This window comes from Ictalurus punctatus, chromosome 6, assembly GCF_001660625.3.
Source record: "Ictalurus punctatus breed USDA103 chromosome 6, Coco_2.0, whole genome shotgun sequence".
In the NCBI taxonomy this organism is placed as follows: Eukaryota; Metazoa; Chordata; class Actinopteri; order Siluriformes; family Ictaluridae; genus Ictalurus; species Ictalurus punctatus.
Genome location: NC_030421.2, coordinates 27497334 through 27511876, shown reverse-complemented (window position 1 = coordinate 27511876; position 14543 = coordinate 27497334). Strand labels below are relative to the sequence as shown.

Below are 14543 nucleotides of genomic sequence, written 5' to 3'. Positions count from 1 at the left end.
AATATAAACTTTAACCATGGCAAAGAAAACCTGTGCGACTGATCACAAAACAGTGGACAGGGACAGCTTCAATCAGCACTGCTGCTGACAGCCTGAAGCTCTCAGGTCAAACTGTATCATTGCCTCCAAAGCTCAGAGCTCACTCTTGGCAGGAGCCGGCACTCTCAGATGGAGATAAGAGCGTCAGGGTGGACTGGGACAGAAACCCCCTGAGGATCCAGCCTGCTGACTCACTAACACTGAGAAAGCCAACGAATTGTTCCTTCATCTCTTTATCATGATCAGTGAATTTTACTCATGTGGTTCAAGCATGCCACAAATACCGACTGGTCATGTGACCGTAGTAAGACTCAACCTGAGATTTAAACAACCCTGGGTCAAAACACCCAAAGCCCACAAATCATGTGCAGCTAGAGAATAATTTAAAGTGATCTTAATGACGCATTGCTTTTGGGCCATGTTTAGGGTGTCAGCGGGTGTTGTGGTCTCAAGCCATTGCTCTGTCATGTTCTGATTAGTATGCTTGAGGAGGAGCAGCTCTCGGAGTTTATTTTTGGAGGTTGCTCTGTCATTGAGGTCTGTGTGTGTATATAGTTAGAGGGGAAACAGGGGGCCAGTGACGACCCAGTGCTGGGTGCGGTACATGTGAGCATGACAGTTGGTTTCGGTCGCTCTTAAGGATGTATGCTAAAGACTTTGATGTGTGCAGTGTGGTGTATAAGGTTTTATCTATTCCTGTTCCCTTAAAACTATAATTTTCCTTTTTCTTCTCCTTTTTGTTGAGCCTCATCTCCATAGTGTTATATCAACATGCACTTCTGCACACCGCCAGGTCTTAAATTAGAGACTGACTAAAGGTGGTGTGGGTGGACACTTCTCAGAATCTTTGTTTTGCTCAATTACTTCATCACCAAACAAGGAACTGCTACTACAGTCCTGTGTTGGTAAGGATTTGTGTTTTCAGCAGGAAATCATATGACTAGCTGATGGTAATATGCAAGTGTATTCCAACTAACCGGAGACGTCAATATACATCCAAGACCAGTTTGGCCTGACTTAAATCAGCATGTATGACAACATTGGTCTGTTTTGGGGAAGTTTTGGTCCATGTTGATTTGGGAACTACATTTTTATTTTTAATTTCTTGTCCTGTTGTCAAGTACATGTTCATTAATTTCATCTCAGCTGTGCATTGCCATATTCATCCCCTTCACCTGCCCTCCATATATATCTAAACCTTAGCTCAGCATTTTAGGTTTGTGCTACATCTGTATTTTTATCCAAGTTTTTTTAGCTTGAAGGCCACTCAGAGGTATCGGGTTCTTGACTCTGGGCAGGATACCCACAGTAAAGACATGGCAGTGTGGGCAGTTACAAAAACCATGTGCAGTTTCTTCTCTTTACCTTTTTTTTATTTTATTTTTTTTATTATTATTATTTTTTTAAATCATCACTGTGTTGTTATTAACATGGGCGAGGCGGCCCTCGCTTTCCAGAAATACTCTCTAACTGATCTGTATGTTTTTGTGCCTGTGTGTGTCTGTGTGTTTTTTTATTATTATTATTTATTCTTTATTTTATTTTGCGGCGATGGACGTTGGCGTGGCGTTTGCGTATGTGTCTCCTTCGCCCTGTCTTTTTATAACTCGGCCGAGCGCTCCTCTTTAATCACACACCGGGAGGGATGGAGGGAGAGGGAGGGAGGGAGGGATGGATGGATGGATGGAGGGAGGGAGGGAGGGAGGAAGGCGGGCCGAGGAGCTGCGTGTGTGTAACGCGATAGCTGCGCCGTACCGATGCCATTACACACACTCTCTCACACACACGCTGTAGGCTACAGCTCGGACCCACATCTCTTTCCTCCACGCGCTGGAGGAGTGAAGGTAGCGGAGTGGCGGACGCGGACAACTCCGGACACGCACGCGCTCAACTCCGGACACGCACGCGCTCCACGGAACATACGACCGAGCCGTCTTTACGATCCCCTCACGCGTTTTCCCCCCCACACAAGTGAGGAAAGTCAGAAAACCAGTCCGAGACACCTGGTGTCATTTGGATTGGATAGGAGCTTCACTCACTTTCACTACCAGCTCGAGGAAATCAAGGGACTCGAACTTAACGCAGCTTTTGTTTCTCATAGTTCGGCTCGTTCCCTGCCATGGTTCCTAGTCAGACTTCAGGAAGAAAAGTTCTTTAGAAAGCTGATTTATTCAGTGATGCGTTAGTGTTATTATTTTAGCCTGTGCAGCGTTATGGGCATGGTGTTGAAGCACGCGCTGTGATCGGAGTTGCTCTGCGTGTTGAAGAATCACGCGTGTAACAGGCGCGAGGACAGAAGTGATCACCGCCGTGCTGAAGAGCTCTCGGAGGATAAACCCGTTTCTCCACGCCGAAAGAGGGCCGGGATTCCAGAAACAAGACTCCAAGGGTGGCACATTTCACCCGGAAAGATGGATTTAGCCAGCAGACTGTATGGATGCTTACTAGTGTTTTATTTCTCGCCGCTGGTTCACGGAGATGAGGGTAAGTTAAAGGGGGTTATTCCAGACTACTGACATTTCCCTGCACATCTGTATGCAACACACGTGTTTTTTTTCTTTTTCTTTACAGTTTTAGTGTTGCGTTTATTCTTTGCTTTATAGCTTCATGTATGAGCCCAGAATGTATGTGCGCGTGCGTGTGTGTGTTTTATTCTCAGAACGTGTTTTTGGGCAATTCTGGAGGCAACTAGTGTTAATACCTTAATACCAGCAATGCCTTTTTTAAGATGCGGAAATACATAATTTTTAGTTCTTGATCGACAAGACTAGTATAAATCCATGAGGAAAATAAATCTTTTTCACTGTGAGAGGTGTAATTACTGTAGCAGTCAGTACAGTGCGCGCGCTGGAGAGCCATCAAGATCCCAGATCCGTTTTTCTAGCCTACATTTTAATTGAGTTTATTTTAATTTGAGCACTTCGTCACCAGGTAAAAGCTTGCGCATTTCTCACTGTTCTATCGAAGCTCATTCAGCTTTATTTTTTAGGAGAACATGTTATAGCATGCATTACACCGGGGAAGTGAGTGGTATGTCACTTGCTCGCGCGCTCTCATTAAATCCAGTAGATTTATTTATTTTTGTTGTTGCATGAATGGGATCGTTTCCCAATCTTCATTAAGCAAGCATGTATTCGACTCTTTACGCAGGGTAATTAAAGCTGAGCTCCAGCACTGAAGAAATGTGCTGCTTATAATTTTTTAAATTTTTATTCTGCATTATTATCTACATTTTTCTGCTCCACTTTCTGAGCCAGGTTTGTGCGGTGAGGTCTCACAGCTTTCCGTCCACGACTGAGTATCCGGTATTAACAGATTTCTTTATTAACCCCTAGACCTGTGGAGGTTCCTGGGTAAATCTCGTGTGTTCGTGATCAGCTTTCATACCAGATCCGAGATCCGCACTCTTCTTCATCAGGAGTCGGTGTTAGACCGAGCATGAGTGCTTGTAGTGTGTGTGTGTGTGTGTGTGTGTGTGTGGGGAACATGTTCCCGACCAAGTCCATGTCTAGTGTTGAAGAAGTAATCCGTGCACACAACACCTAAAACAATCCTAGCTTTGATCTCTAATAGATCTGCTCATTTCACCCCAGTATTATTTGGATCTGTGACAGATTTGTTGTTCTGATGTGCATGGGAATCTTCTGATATAAAGAGCTACACGTCCTAGATGGGAATTGTAATGTAAAGATGAACTTGTCCAAATCACTGTGACGAAGTTCAAGTGGGGTTCACGGCAGCGTTCGGGTCGACCTTCTCACAAAACTTCACCACCTTTATTGGACTCGATTTAAAAACAGTGCTTTATTTGGGGTAAAAGTGTTGCTCTTTGATATATCCGTAATTTAAATTTAGTTTTCTTAAACCATGCGTGTGGTTGTCGTTCACTGTATTTGAGAGCATTAATACGAAACTTGGATTCATTTCGTCACTGAGTTTCTCATCTGTTTATTTTTGACATTTTGACCCTGATTTTAGTAAAAAAAAAAAAAAAAATCAGTTTTAAGCATGAATAAACTGATTTCCCTGATTACAGCCTAAATAGCGTCTTGTTTTTATTCTGTTCTGACTTGAGCTGTAGCATCGGATCCACAAGGGGCTTTTCCTCAGGGATCCTTTCTGAAAGCCCAGAATTCTCTCCCAAACAAACAGCCACTTCATTAGTCCAGTTATCCTTCTGAATGACTGCATCGGCTCTTTTAATGCTAAAGAGAGACGGTGAGGAAGGAAGAATGAGAGGATACTTGTTTGCCGGGTGGCAGTCATGCTGAGAACTGCTGTGTCTGCGACGTGCGGCAGAGGACTGCAGCTCACACTGAGCTTAGGAATAGATGAATGGTACTCTGGGATGCGTCCTTTTGATTTGGGAATCAGAAGGGACAGGAGAGAAGCAGTGGATAGTTGACCTGGTTGAAGAAGCAGTTCAGTCATCAGGGATATGTGATAGCATGGAAGAGCTTAAGCTCTTCATCTCAGTGATTAAGAAGCAGTTAATTATCAGCTGAAGTCCTTGTCAGTCAGTCGCTGCTGTTTTCTTTTTGCCTTGTTCTCCCCTGGTAGTAGCTCTGGCCAACTCAACAGATTTGAAAAGAATTTCTGTGTGTGTGTGTGTGTACTTACTGATCCTTGTGCATTCCACTTCTTTGGCTGATCACTGGGTCGCCCGTGCCTGCAGGCAGTGCTGGTGCTGGTGATGGTTTATAGGCTGGGGTAAATATACACACTCACCTGGCCACCTGCAGAGCTCCAGCACTGTAAACAAGCAACATCATGGCATGTGCAGGCTGCTGCTCGTGGCATTTGTACAGCGTGTCCGGAATTTAGCTTTAATAACTGGCCTTGTTAGGTTTTCTATGTGCTTTCGTTTGGCTGATAGCAGGTTGGCTGCACTTTCTGCTGCCTTTCTGAGGGGAATTGGAAAATGTTTTTACTTTCTAGCCAGTTGCTTCACAGGATACCAAGGGGATAGGATCTCTTTAAAATTTTATCAGAGGGTTTTATCGCTGTCCTGCTAAACCCATTTGTCATTTGCTGTTTTTGCCGTTCAGAGGTTTTTGGGTGGGTTTTTTTTTTTTTTCGTGTGCTTCTTTTAAATATCACTTGGGTTTCTTCTGTACTGTTTCCGCTTTTGTGTAAGTAAGTCAGCAGTATGTTTTCTCGACCCATCTGTCCCTGTGTGAATGTGTGTGTGTGTGTGTGTGTGTGAGAGAGAGAGAGGTGTGCATAGTCAGGTTCAGTCCAGCCTTGCCTCTTATTTCTTTATACTGTTGACACACACACAATGATGAGACACAGATGTAAGACTTTGGCAGCCACTAAGCAGCACCGGTGTGTGTGTGTATGTGTGTGCACATATGTGCTAACAGAAGAATCACAGGAGAGTAAATCAGTGCATTCCTTGCATACGGAGCAAACCCTCAGTCAAGGTTATGCCATGGAACACTGTGAATAGTCAAGAAACCAGAGCTAAGTGGGAAAATGACAAGAATGGTGATCCCTCTTTGTGTTGTCTTCCCTCAAATTTATTGCCACCCCATAATATCAATTCAGAGGTAAAGCAAGAATAATTGCGTAGGTTGAGTGGCAAGCTCGTTAGAACAGCATCTGTTGCTGTCAGATCTAATTGAGCAGAATTGGATAAATGTGTGGTATCTGTGCATACAATAGCCATTATGGAGATTGTAGTTGCCTTATCTTGTTGTCATGTTGCTTTGTTTTTCACATCTTTTTTCTGTTGAACAATAAAGTCTTCTTTAACGGAGGATGAGCCTCTAAATCTGCCAAAAAGAAGGTCAGCTATTTGCATTTGGGCGAGTAAACAAGTGTTCCTTCATTCCATCTCTGTTTCTGTCTATTGTTTTTGCTTTTTCTCATGAGGCGATAGCAAGAAACGTGCTGAAATAGTGCTATCGCAATGAAATTCAAAACAAGAAAGGAAGTCATAAATAATGCAGCTCTATTCTCTTTTTCTGTACCATTTTTCTGTTCCTTATTGCTCGGGAAGGCGTGATGAATACGATAAGTTTAGGACCGCGTGCGTGCGTACGTACAGGCAGCGAGTGCGGCGCTATAATCGGACCCGAGTGCGGTGTTGGCGTTCTAAAAAAGGGACATGTGGAAAATGGAGGAAAAAGCCTGTATTGACAAATCATTGATCTCCTCTATTTCAAGCCAGAGAAACATCTCAACTCAGCAGATCTTCATGCTGACGGAGACCGTCATGTTTGCATCCGCATGCATGTGCACATGGTTAATAAAATGGTGCCCGTTGATGCATCTGTCCTCAGTTGATCGGGTTATCGGAATGAGAAAACTATTTTGAGCTTTTATATGGCTGCTACTAAGATATGCTGCAACCTTTCCACTGTAAGCAAGGCATAATCTCTCATTTTTACTGAGACACCCAGCAACGTAGCTATGCATCATCCCTTAATTCAAATCTAGTTTCAAAACACGTCATTCAGCATGATTGCATTTTTCATCATAAGGAAATGCAGCATTTCAGAATCTCCATAGCGCAGTTTTAGAAATTTGCATCTAGCATAAAAATCTACATATCGCTTTAATGGTAAGAGCAGCATCATATCAGTTTTACATGCAAGCACACACACGTGCACACAAACACCAAGCTTTGAGTGTGTTCTTGCCGTTGCCCCAGTCTCTGAGGCTGTGTGTTGCTGTGATAGCATGTGGCACAGTGGGTAGATGGATCGACTCCTTTAGCAGCACAGGCACAATAATTCATGAGGCCATCACACAGCATCTCTCTCTCTTTCTCCTTCTCTCACTCCTTCCCTACTTTCTGAACTGAAATAAATTCTCACAGTGGCAGGCCCATGCTGCTGAGGCCTAGAGCCAGGAGAGGAAGAGCACCCCCTAATGAGAGCCTGCAGCCTGTCAAACCTATAAGCACGCACACTCACATAGAACAAGGTCTGTTGAGAAAATGTTGAGCTGGCAGTATTTCTAGCACAAAACTATACATGCTAAACAGCCCTGAAAGAGCTGCAGGCAGTGGTGGGGTCACTTAATTGCTGTCAAACAGGCAGAAGAGTTTCAGGCTATTTCTTTTTGTTGTTATTGTACATATTTTGTGTGTGTAGTGTAATATGTATAAGTGTATTACGTAGTGGAGTCCTCTGTGGCCATTGGGGAAACGAGAGAAGGGCAGCCTGGCATATCAAATGCAATGGAGCAGAAAGCACACCTTTAAATTTCTAATAGCCTTCCAAATGTCACCTCTTGAAAGTCTATTACATCTCACCCATCTGGGTTTTCTTTATCCAATATTTGACCTGAAGAGCTTTGGACAAGGGTCCACATCTTAGAAAAGTCATCTGTATAAGTGCTAAAGTAAAAAAAGACACAGGAACAGTCATTTAGAATGTCATGTGATTGATACGAATGCTGCAATAAAGTTCTGGGATCTTCATAACAACTGAGCAAGCGCATTCGTCATATATACAAGCTCACGATGCACGGTGGAAACCCGCCATAACACTTAATCAAACCTGTCACTTCCTCTGAACCCATTCCCAGCATCCCCATCTGAGCTCCTCCATGTGGCACTGGATCAACCCCAGATTCGTACAGTAATGTACGTGTGAGTTTGGGCCGGCGTGTGTACTGTATGTATGAAAGTCCTTGCTGAAGCATTGGCGGTTTACTGTAATGGATGAGTGTGTATTTTTAGATCAGAATGTTTGCGATTCATGTGGGTCATGTACCTCCTATCAGTGTGAGGCATGACTGCAGTTTATCAGGTCTCCCTCCTACTTGGTTAATCTTTTAATATGTTGCGTTCTTCAGAAATTTAAGACATGCAGCTCATTAGAGTTATAGCACAGGTTAAACAACCTGAACTGTACACTCGGGGGAAACGATAAATGTAGGCATGATCACTTATTTGAGTCTCAAATTACAGTTCGAGTCTTGTAATGGATAAACCCGGTAAAACAGATCAAGGCTGAGGAGAGAGGGCATAAAAGAAAAAATGTACGAATGAAAGAGTGCCCTCTCTCTGTTCCTTGTGCAGAAAGGCGTCTTTGTGGCCAAATGCTGATCTCACAGCATTAAGGTGACCTTTGACCTGAAGCAGACACACAGCCTGTATGCCGTTTCCTGTGACAGGATAGTGACTCTGTGTACTAGATGGGTTATTATTCTAAAGATGTGCAGATTGAATCAGAGATCAGCAGAGATCATGTCCCAATGTTTGCAAATGGCCAGTCCTTGCTTTTACATGACGGGAGACAAGAATGGCTAATGGACGCAAGACAAATAGTCTTTAAATATGTCTGTCGAGCATGTACACATTGATTCTTACCTTTTTTTTTTCTTTTTTCTTAAAAGCAGATTTATTGAGTTACTTGAATCATATCCATTGTATCAAGTGATGATTCATGTAGTTTAACAATATGGATCCTGTTGAATCACTTGTGTTGAATCATTTGAACTGAATCTGACCTTTGTTTCATTTCCAGAGCCATGTGGTGGGCACCGGGATGCAAGTGATGCAGGCTATATCACCACGCCTGGTTACCCACAGGAGTACCCACCTCATCAGGACTGCCGGTGGATCATCACGGCTCCAGAGCCTTCGCAGCGCATCGTCCTCAACTTTAACCCCCACTTTGAGCTAGAGAGGCTGGACTGCAGGTTAGGGGACGTTGCACAACACATGCAATTCATAGCTTCAGTCAAAATAATTGCAAATAATACATTCTCAAGTTCTTTAATTACAACCCAAATTCCAAAAAAGTTGGGACGCGGTGTAAAATGTAAATAAATGTAAATAAAATCAGAATGCAATGATTTGCATATCTCATAAACCCATATGTTATTCACAATAGATCATAGAAAACAAACGTTTAAACTGAGTAAATGTACCATTTTAAGAAAAAAATAAGGTAATTTTGAATTTGATGGCCATAACATGTCTCAAAAAAGTTTGGACAGGGGCAACAAAAGGCTGGAAACGTAAGTGTTACTAAAAAGAAACAGCTGGAGGTTAATTGGCAAAAGGTCAGTAACATGACTGGTTATAAAAAGAGTATCTTGTAGAGGCAGAGTCTCTCAGAAGTAAAGGTGGGCAGAGGTTCACCAATCTGTGAAACACTGCATCTACAATTTGTGGAACAATTTCAGAATAATGTTCCTCAACGTAAAATTGAGAAGACTATGAATATCTCATCATCTACAGTACATATCATCAAAAGATTATGAGAATCTGGAGAAATCTCTGTGCGCAAGGGACAAGGGTGAAAATCAATATCGCATGCCCGTGATCTTTGGGCTCTAAGGCGGCACTGCAGCAAAATGTACTGAGTCAAAGGTAAGAACTGTTCTGTGGTCAGACGAATTCGGAAACCATGGATGCCGTGTCCTCTAAACTAAAGAGGAGAGGGGCCATCCGGCTTTTTATCAGTGCTCAGTTTAAAAGCCTGCATCTCTGATGAAATGGGGGTGCATTAGTGCCTACTGAATGGGCAGCTTGCACATCTGGAAAGCCATCCTCAATGCTGAAAGGTATATACAGGTTTTAGAACAGCATATGCTATACAGATTCCATCCCATCTTTTACTTCTGAAAGACTCTGCCTCTCTAAAATACTCTTTTTATACCCAATCATATTACTGACCTGTTGCAAATTAACCTAACCTCCCAACGTTTTTGAGACGTCTTGCGGCCATCAAATTCAAAATTACCTTATTTTTCTCTTAAAATGATACATTTACTCAGTTTAAACATTTGATATGTTTTCTGTGTTCTATTGTGAATAACATATGGGTTTATGAGAATTGCAAATCATTGCATTCTGTTTTTATTTACATTTTACCCAGCGTCCCAACTTTTTTGGAATTGGGGTTGTACTGCTTAGGTATGAAAAGTCCACATTATCTCAGACACTGTCTTACACAAAGGCATTTATATAACCTAAAGGCTGTAGTGTTATGTTGTACTCTGTTAAATATGTTATGAAGCACAAAATTAATTTACACATACTGAACTGATCTTTTCTGAGGAGTGAGAGCTATGAATCATGGGCTATGTAGCAGATGGAGGCTTTTAAAGTTGTTAGTAGACTCAGGGCAGCAGGCCACTGATATTCTGTGCTTTTTTTTTGGAGCAATTTCATGTCACAAGACCACAGCGCTTCTCTCTTTTTTTTTTTAACTGTTACATTTGAACAGAGCCTCCAATCTGGCACCAAGCTGTACTGGAGGATCTCCCAGTGCTCAAATGGAGACTATTGAGTCTGACTTGCAGACACCTCAGAGGACGTCTGTGACGCCTACACTTTAATTAAATATACAATAAACAAAGCATTTCTGAATCCCAGGGATTTATGGAAATGTACAGTATGGATTTGAGAGCATTCCACAGGCTTGGTGGCTGCTGTGGTGAGTCCACCCCCTGTTGGTCAGTAGTGGAAATGCATGCGTGATGACTCAGAAATGAACTCTATTTTAGCATATTTCTCTGCTAATACAGTGCCATGTAGTGAAGTAAGATATAGAATGATAGAGAATTACTAGGTTATAGAGTCAGAAATAGTAACTGATTTTGTAGCAGACTTCAAACCACTTCAAGCTTTCTGAATCTAGATTAACATTTTTACTGTATTAATAATACATAGCTATTTACAAAGATATTTATAAACAGGCTTGACATTTCTTTGTTAGATTTAGAGCATTAATATTTTACCAGCTGTTGTTGAAAGACTTCCCTGTCAGTGCTCTTTATTTCAGCTAACACGAAAGGAGAGGGGAGAAAGGGATTCAGCTATTTTAGTTACTCCTCAGGGATTTGTACATTGCTGCTATATTTTGTACTTTTCTCGTGCTTTGTCTTGATTTTTATAAGAGTCGGCATTGTTCCATTACATCTCACATCTCATGTGTAGAGATGCTGCTTTTTTACACACGTGCATTTGTAAACACTACTCTGTAGGAACACTCTTATTTATTTATGGAGACCTGGTGCACATCATTATTTTAGGAAAACAGACCAGCAAGCGTTTCCCCCAGTTACTGGAAAAGGATGTTCTTAGGTTTAGATAAACAAAACTAAGACCAGCAGCTAGGCACATTTCTTTTCCATCTCTATCCCATTTTCCTCCAAGCTTGAGGTTTTCTGTTATATCGCAGCGTCACATTTTGTCCACAAAGAGAATGAACGCTGTTTAATTTAGTGTGCGGTTCTAGCGCTGCTCAGAAGAGAAGTGGTGCATGTTGGCACAGTGGTACATGTTGGATTGCCTGCTTGGTTTATGGCAAGAGCTGAAAACGAGCCGAAAGCTGGCAGCTAGCGTAGAGATGAGGAGAAACTACAGAATCTGTCAGAATGAGATTTTGACCATTAACTAGGGATGCTAGGTATCTAGTTAACTAGGGACACCAATATCGGAGCTGAAACCAGAACTCCAGTTCCTCTTAGTGATCAAGCCAGCTATCAGCAGCCTCTGTTAGCAAGTTATGTGAAACATCAGAGGTCACTTAGCCTGTAGAGGTATACTACGGTGTCCTGGCGAAATTCCCCCATTGGCACTTATCTATCATGGCCCACTAATAATCCCCATCTCCCAATTGGTGACATCACTCTTCTCTCCACCAATAGCTGGTGTGTGGTGGGTGTTCTGGCGCACTATGGCTGTCGTCGCGTTATCTAGGTGGATGCTACACACAAGTGGTGGTTGATGAGATTCCCCCGTACTATGTAAAGCGCTTTGAGTGTCTAGAAAAGCGCTATAATAAACATAACTGTAACTAACTGACTAAGAGGTATAATTGCAGTGTGGTTTATGGCAAGCTGTGTCCTGTGTTCATGCTAAATATTCTGTCAGACAACATAACATGTTTGGGGCATATAATACATCTGTAAATCAGGCCATGTAGTGTGTATCCTACATGACTTACCAATGAGCAGTTGAGAGTTAAAGACTTGCACAAGGGCCCAGCAGTAGCAGTTTGGCATAGCTAGGATTTGAACTCACAGTAGCCTAATGCTTTTGAATATCGAGTTACCATGACCATGTCTGATCCCAGACAAGCCAGTATTTAATGCCAGTGTCTGATGGCACATCTCTAAATTCCAAAATCATTTCCCCCCTGATTTCCTCTTTGTTTGCTGCATTACCCTGTGTCATCAAGTTTCTTTTCTGGAGCAGCTAGTACTGAAGCAGCTTTTATAGCTAACCACGATCTTAAGTGAGAAAGTGGAGTCAACACACATGTCTCATTAAAAACAAGTAATAAAAAATGTACCCACTGGCACATGGTAACAAAGTCTCCATTCACTGCTCTTTGGCTATCTTACTTCTTTGCTAAACATCTTCATGAAAGTAAATAGTGTGTCCTAGCAAGATAGTTAGCTGAAGGGGCTGCCATATTGGATATATCTAACAGTAACAACTTTGTGAAGCAGACAGGCATTTCTATTGTAGTATAAACACTTAGTTGGACATCAATATGCTCTCTGTGTGTGTGTGTGTGTGTGTGTGTGTGTGTGTGTGTGTGTGTGTGTGTGTGTGTGAGAGAGAGAGAGAGAGAGTCAGGGGATTTTGAAGATGAATTAAAATCAGTGTTGTTCTGATGGCTCCTGTAGTGACAGCCCCTTAGGCTAGCGTCCAGACTCAGCGGAAGCTGAAAAACAGCACACTCACCCATACACATAGGGGATTCCTTTACACTGCTCAATGGCAGCAAAGGCCACTTAGCCTGTGGGAGTGTGTTTCTTTAGCTTACTCCAGTGCGTATATGCACACTGTCTAATTTGGGAGTACACAAACAAGTGCTTATTTAAGAGAGTTGAGGAAGAATCATGACTTGGTGACCCGACATCACATTGCACCATATCATTCTTCACTTAAGAGTCAATCTCTGGATGCATGTGCCTCTGCTTCACTATATATAAATCACGCCGACACTCAGCCTCACTATATGGTGTAGATGTTGTGAGCAGAGCATATACATCTCATCCACAGCACCCATTTAGCTCTCTCCTGGCCACAAAGCCACTCTTTTAGCAGCTAAATGCCCTAGTTAATTTGAAGACTTGAAGAACTTTAACTGTCAGATATTATTATTATGGAGATCAGGGATCATGTCAGTGCCAACCAGACAAGCTGAACACAGTCTGGAGTAAATGTACACACTGGTGTGGCTGTTACAATTACAGATGTTGCCAGATTGAGAGGGAATATGTTTCACCTTGCCCTCATACAGAACGTTTAGTCTTTAGCAGTCTGGTCTGCAGCCACACCTTTGGCCCTCCTTTATATATCTTTTCCATTTAGTCATCTCCGTCTCTGCCTCTGCTTTTTTTCCTCACCATTCCTACTCCCATCACATTTAAATAAGTCCTCTCCGAAGCTGCAGCCCATTCTCTAATCTATGTTCTCTGCTTTGGAGTAAACAGTGTTACTGATCCAGCCACACCGCTAGTGTTTAGCATGCTTACTGAGGAGACAGCAGTTTAGATCCTGTAGTTTGTCTCATGTGTGGGGTAAAACTGCGAAAGCTGTTTTGAACAGTTTTCAAATAGCTGTTGGAAATGCGAGCCAGAGTTCATCTAGAATGGATGAGTGTGCTGAGCAGAGGCAAATGGTGTTAGAAATGCAAATCCATTCACTCTGCCTTGCAAACAATGAAGCAGGGGAAACGAGATGATCAGATAGCGTTTTCACATTCTCAACCCAGGACATTATCGACTTATCAATAATGACTCGCCTTATTCAAACTCGCAGCAAAAAATGCATTTGACACAAATGTGAACACTTAGATCTGTACATTCAAAATCCTGTTACACAGGATAGGATTCAATGTTTAAAAAATCCCACATGCAATGGATGTGTTTTACGTTCTTTCTACGTATATTGTGTTCTCTGTGGTTCTTGCTGATTTATTTGGTCAATTCCACATCCCGTGGTGTGGCATTTTTAAAGCCAGGACAGTGGTGTTATTTTGTATTCTTAATGGATATTTTATGTCTCTGTGTGAATGGCTAACAACATCTTTAATCCTAAATCACTCCAATTTCCAGGCCTTTCCTCTGTTCTTTTGTATTAACTGTGAGGTTGCTTTCTGTTGTGAGTTCATTGTGCTCATGTTTTAAATCAGCTTCCTCGAAAGGTGGCAGAACATTGTAGGATAAAATAGTCATCAAGCCGTCGTTCTTTTCCCCCCGTAATGTATTGGCTTCTGTTCGCTTATGAGCCTCTGGATAATTTTCTGTGAATTGTTCTTGTTCTTGCTGATTGCTGCATCACCTCATGGGGTTTTGACATTTTAACCTCTTCCTGATTAATGACTATTTCCTACATAAATGTGTAAGTGAAGAGTGAAGACATGAGAGCGAGGAGAAAACAATGGGTGTCGTAGAAAACCACATGCTCTATCAGAAGAGTGCAGTATTTGCGGGTAGGGCGAGCTGCAGTGACAGTGTTTGCAGTGGCAATATTTCTGTGATTGTATTTGCATTGAGAAGAAGTGCAGTGTCAGGAT

General features: G+C 42.2%; 1 protein-coding gene across 2 annotated transcripts in view; it reads left to right on the top strand.

Annotated features, from left to right (window-relative positions):
* Nucleotides 1-1788: 1788 nt before the first annotated feature.
* Nucleotides 1789-14543, top strand: part of nrp2b (neuropilin 2b) — a 78095-nt gene continuing 65340 nt past the window's right edge. The window contains exons 1-2 of one of the 2 annotated variants that reach the window (XM_017470482.3): nt 1789-2523; nt 8523-8697. In XM_017470482.3, the coding sequence (XP_017325971.2) occupies nt 2451-2523; nt 8523-8697 (248 nt within the window). In that variant the 5' untranslated portion in view covers nt 1789-2450. The remainder of the gene's footprint in view (nt 2524-8522; nt 8698-14543) is intronic. The other variant, XM_017470481.3, reaches the window with a different exon arrangement.